The sequence below is a fragment of the Miniopterus schreibersii genome (genome assembly GCF_964146895.1).
Source record: "Miniopterus schreibersii genome assembly, chromosome: 1".
NCBI classification, from domain to species: domain Eukaryota; kingdom Metazoa; phylum Chordata; class Mammalia; order Chiroptera; family Miniopteridae; genus Miniopterus; species Miniopterus schreibersii.
In genome coordinates, this window is record NC_138101.1 from 136,272,919 (window position 1) to 136,278,798 (window position 5,880).

The window sequence follows — 5,880 nt, forward strand, 5'->3', positions numbered from 1 at the left end:
GGCTAGGGCATCAAAGGTATTTTAACAGTAGAAATTAAATTTTTGTAGAATTCTGGTGGTTTTACATGTTCTTGAAGGAGTGATTTGGCTTTTAGAAAACTACTTTAGAACATTGAGTTTGTCACTTTACTTTTGATGCCTTTTTGGCATCAAAAACAGTCAGAGTACTTATATTTATCAAGAGGTTAAGAGCTTTCATTTTTAGTGCCTCAAGATCACTTTTAGAATCAGCTCTTAAACCACAGCAGATATTTTGTGGTTCTGAGCCTACAACTTCCAGAAATCCATTAACAGCTAGTTTATCAACATTTTCTATGTATCTACCACTCTTCCGGGTTGTGAATAAATATGAAAATTGAAAAAGTAGAGAAATGCAAAGAACTGTAAAAAGATTTGTAAGGGCAAATACAAATAAAAAATAAAAGCCGTAATTATCTCTGTTGAAAATAAGGGAAGAGACTTTCCTTTCTCCCTTTAAATTCTAGGAAATAAGAAAACACTATGGTATATAAAGTTTACAAACAACATGAACAATTTTCCTTTTTAAAAATTTGATTGATTGATTGATTTATATTGAATTTATTGGAGTGACATTGGTTCACAAAACCATATGGGTTTCAAGTATGTAACTCAACAAAACATCATCTGCACACTGCATCATGGGCCCACTGCCCAAAGCAATGAACAATTTCCTGAGTGATGTCAGTCATTTTTTAACCAAGAAATTAAACACAGATTATGTCCCCCAAAATCTTTTAAATCAAGACTCTTACTTTTATGCCCCCAGTAATTTCTTTTCCTCTTTATTTTTATTGTTGACACTGTTACGGTTGTCCCCATTTTGTCCCCCTTTACCCTCCTCCGCCCAGCCCCCGCCCCCCTTCCCTCTGGCCCTCACCACACTGCTGTCAGTGTCCATGAGTTATGCATATATGTTCTTTGGTTAATCTCTTCACCTTCTTTCATCCAGTTCCCCCCCCCCCTTCCTCCCTTCTGACAGCTGTTAGACTGTTCCGTGTATCCACACCTCTACTTCTATTCCTAATAATTTCTTTATAGCACGTTCCATATCTTTGTTCCTCAGACTATATATCACAGGGTTAATGAGTGGAGTAACCACAGAATAAATCAAAGTCATTATCTTCTGCATTCCGGCTTCATGTTCTGATGTGGGGCTTATATACATGACCATCACCGAGCCATAGAAAAGAGAAACCACAACCAGATGGGACCCACAGGTGGAGAAAGCCTTTCTTCGTCCAGCTGCTGAAGGGACCCTCAACACAGCTTGTAGAACCAGAGAATAGGACACCAGGATACAAAGAAAGGGAACAAATAGGAGCAGAGAACTTAAGGTGGAGCTAGTTAACTCTATTACAGGGGTTCTGGTACAGGTGAGGGCTAACAGAGGGCCTGGGTCACACAGGAAGTGGTCGATAACTCTGGTGCCACAAAAGGACATTCGGGAGATGACGATGATGGGAACCAAGAACCAGAGGAAGCCAAATGCCCAGCAGCTGACCACAAGATTGGTGCAGAGACGTCCAGTCATAATGGTTGGATAGTGGAGAGGCCGGCAGACGGCAAGGTAGCGATCAAATGCCATAGTCGCCAAGAAAAAGCATTCCGTAGAGCCCAAGGAGAAGAAAAAGTAGAACTGGAGAAAGCACCCAGAGAAGGAGATGACCTTGGTGTCAGAGAGGAAGTTAGCCAACATGCTGGGGACAGTGGAGGTGACATAGCAGATCTCCAGGAAGGAGAAGTTGGCCAGCAGGACGTACATGGGGGTGTGGAGTCTCCGATCCCAGCGCACAGCACAGATGATACAGCCATTGCCCGCGAGGGTCAGGAGGTAGACAACGGAGAAGAGCACAAAGAGGAGGCCCTGCCCCTCCCGGGGGCAAGGGAAGCCCAGGAGGATGAAGCCAGTGCCGATGCTGGAGCCGTTGGAGATTTTCATGGGTCTGTGAGCTGTGAAAAGAACATCAAATCATTCAATGGCTGTGTGTAGACAGATGGCGACCCAGGAATATACTGAAGCCACCACGGGGGCTGCAACAGACACATGTACCAATAGTCACTGTTTTTGTCTAAACCTGAAATACTGTCCTGGTTTAGTTATTGGACTGTAAAAGCACTAGAAGCCAGTGAATATCAGAGAATATGGAGATATTTCCTTATTATGAAATGTATAGTTAATACATGCTTAATATATAAATATATAGCATATTAAATCATTATGAATAAAATTCCACAGTAATTACCACTGAGGTCAAGAAATAGAATACACCTAGGATCTCCCCTCACGCTTCATCCTAGTCACCGTCTCCTGCCTCTCTGTTCCTCCAAGTGTTAACATGCTCCTTTCCGTTTGGTAGCTACTTCCTTGTTTGCCTTTATTTTTAATAACTAAGTATGCAGTACCAAACAAGAGTAGCTAGTGTTGCTTGTTTTTGTACTTTACATAAGTGAAATCATGTTACGAATAGTAGTTTTGGACAGCTTCTTTTGTTCAACAGTAATTTTGTGAAATTCATGTTGTATTTGTAGTTTGCCCATTTTTAGTGCTCTACACTTTTACACTTTATGAATAAACCACCACTTATGTAACCATTCTACTATAGGTAGATATTTTGGTTATTTCCAGTTTGGAGGAATGTTGCTACAAACATATAGTTCATTTTTCCTGACTTACACATGCACACATTTTTGTAGGCTGGATCATAGAGCATTCGTATCTTCAGTTTTAATAGATTATGTTAAAGTGTTTCATCCTTACTGCTCGATTTTTCACTGCCTCTGACAGTATATGAGAGCTCTGATTGTCAACATTCTTTCCTTTTTTTATGTTCAAAGTGATTATTTACTTTTTAAAATATTATTTTGTATTAGTTTCAACAACATCCTTTTCAAATGTTAATTTGGTATTTACCAGAGCCTGGGGAATGACATAGAGGCTGCATTTTAACAGCTTTGCTCTCTCTCTCTCTTTTTTCTTCTGGTAATATCAGCTTGGGTAGTTCTCTTCTTGGTAGTACTTTTTGGTTTTTTTCCGTATAGGTGGTTATAGCAGAGCTCTTCTGCTCTCAAAAGAGAGTATTCTGGAAGTAATAAAGAAAACTGTCCCCAAACTTGACATTAAAAAAAAATTTTTTTTTTTCTTAACCCTCACCTGAGGATATTTTTTTCCCATTGCTTTTGAGCTTCCCAGAGAGAGTGGGAGGCAATCTACAAAATTCAGGAGTAAAACATTCAAATTAATTATAGGAAATAGCTGCCACTCACTTCTGGTCCCCAGCTGTCCACAGCTGAGGGGTCGGATCGGCATTAATCTGGTCTTGGTGAAATAGGCCTGCAGTTGTCTGGACTGGGAATATGATGCTGCAAAACCCACATAAACTGTGAGATCTGATGCTTTGGATATAATGTTAAGATACATGCAGCAGAACACTTGTAAAGAAGAGAAAGCTTACATTTTTTGCTCTCTCCCCCAGTCACGCTTGGGAGCACCTCAAGGCAGAATGACTTTAGATGGTTATACATTTGCATAATGGCTTTGTTTTTCTGAGTTTAAAAAACCCCAACCTTTGTTAAATAATTCTACATCTAGACCTGGGTTTCAGTCATTATAGTCTCTGTAAATAGGGCATGAACAGAAACATAAAAAATAATTTATTTTCTATTATTTGGAATAGAGCATCAATTGATCTGTAATAAATTATTTTCAAGTGTTGGCATCGTTATCCAAGAAGTCTGCAAATGGTCATTCTGGAATATTCAAAACCAGTGAGACCACCCCGGGTAAATGGCAGAAGGGGTCAGGGGAGAGCTAGTTGAATATAATGTATTTTTTTGTTTGTTTTTGGAGAGCAAGAAAATCTGTGACAGGGGACTAGCAAACTGATTAATATTTTGGAACTTACATGTAAAAAAGCTTCCCTCTCTGAGCCAGATCTAGTTTTGGATTTTATATTTCTATGACATGGGGGACTCAAGTGGCCAATAAAATTTCCCATGATCCTGCTAGCTTATGTCTTAACTTATATTACTTCAGGTCTTTTAGTGGCTGAGCTGTGGGATGAACAGGTTTTGGTTCTTGTACCATAAACTTACATTTTCTAAAAGTCCTCTCCTCTTTGATTTTAAGGATGTGTGACTAGGGTCTGAGATTAAGTTTCAGACATCAAGTATTCATCTTTTTTGAAAGTGAACTTAAACCAGACATAAAATATCTAATACATATTTCCATTATTTTACACTAGCCTCCTTTAGGATGAAAATATCCAGAATGTGATCTTTTCTGGAGGCACCATTTTCCCAAATGCCCTGTTGTTTGAATGGGGCTGTTGACAAATATGGGCCATGAGAACACATCGACTGTTAATGACTTGCAGGAGTGACTCAGGAGAAAATTTGCTATAACATGCGAAGGTCACTTATGGACTTTAAATTTCACAATGTTAAAAAAAAAAAAGCCCCTTTTAGGCTTATAACACTAACTCAGAGGAAAATCACTCAGTTTTCATAGGTCAAAATAATTTGTTACTAGCTGTGGTCAGGGCATTTAACCAAAGTGTTCTACAAGATGTTTCTAAAAGGTTATTTTGTGTGATAATCGCTTTGTCCATCATCTCAAAATATTTTTAGCACTTTGAATGGTTTAGTTAATGTTCAAGGACTCATTTTTCTTGCTTTAGTCTATTTTAATGTCACATCTCTTCCTTTCTTTTATCCCATCACATCCAACTCATCAGCAAGATGCTTCTGTTTCTAAAATATGACTCATATAATGTGCTTTTCTTTGTCTTCACTTATCTCTGAAGTTCAAATTCTCATCCTTTCTCCCTTGTTCTCCTGTGGCTGCATCCTAACAGAGCTCCTTACCTCCGCCTACCCCTGCCCCCTCCATTTCCACACAGCAGCAGAGTAATCCTTAAAAATGAAAAACAAATAAACAAACAAAAAAAATCCACAACAAAAAATTATTGTTAGACTTTTGAGTAAAACCAATCCCTCTCAGAATGATTCTGTCAGACAGTCTTACAAAGCTGTTTAAGAAAACAGGGAGGTGTTCTAGAAAACAAGAATGGCCATCACCATTTTATGCTCCCTTTGATGTATTTAACCAGACTGTTGTTACTCACCTTAGGCTGGTGGAGTCACCCCGCATCGACTGCAGAGGGCGCTGTGCACATCTGTACAAGGGCATCTGTGTTTATGCACCACCTAGGCTGCTTGGACTGAGTTTGTTAACAACAATCACCCTTTTAGGGTTTACTTGTTAAACTGTCAACTCCAAAAAGGTTGAGATAGACTATGTCTGAGTGAGTCAGGCCATGTCAGTGTGAGGAAGACATTCCCTGACATTTTAATTTTCCCTCAAATTTCAGTATAGTAGAAATCTTAGTATGTCCATTTGTTGGCCCTCTCTCCAGAGATGTCTCTTGACAACTCAATTCCTTCCTTTAGCTAGTTTGCATAGTTGCAGCGAGGGGGCTGCCACATCTGTAACACTGGGAAATCTATTTCTGGAAAATACTTAAAAGTAAGGATAATTTCCAGATTGGAATGAGTGGTAGGCAGCTGGGCATAATACAAAAAGCATTGAATTTAGGGTTTTCTAAGCTATAGAATGGGCATAATTATGTCTTCTTTAAAGGGCTGTTGTAAAGATTATTGAATGAGATAAATGTCTGTGGAAGTATCTTGACAATTGCCTGACCATTGCTGAAGAAGTATTGGTTGTATGTGTATGGCCATAGAAAATTCAAAAAGAGCTTTAGGTAAAAACTAGTATATTATATTTTTTACTTCTAAACACTATATAACCTTATTACCTGGATCAGCAAAGGAAAGTCCAAACTGAAACTTCCCAAATGT

At 38.9% G+C, this 5,880-nt stretch overlaps 1 protein-coding gene across 1 annotated transcript; it reads right to left on the reverse strand.

The window, feature by feature from the left end:
* Positions 1-1,003: 1,003 nt before the first annotated feature.
* On the reverse strand, positions 1,004-1,975 carry LOC308546677 (olfactory receptor 11G2-like; the record flags this gene model as incomplete). Its single annotated transcript, XM_081115860.1, has 1 exon — positions 1,004-1,975. The coding sequence occupies exon 1, from the start codon at positions 1,958-1,960 to the stop codon at positions 1,004-1,006; it is 957 nt and encodes a 318-aa protein (XP_080971986.1). The 5' UTR covers positions 1,961-1,975.
* Between the last annotated feature and the right edge of the window lie 3,905 nt (positions 1,976-5,880).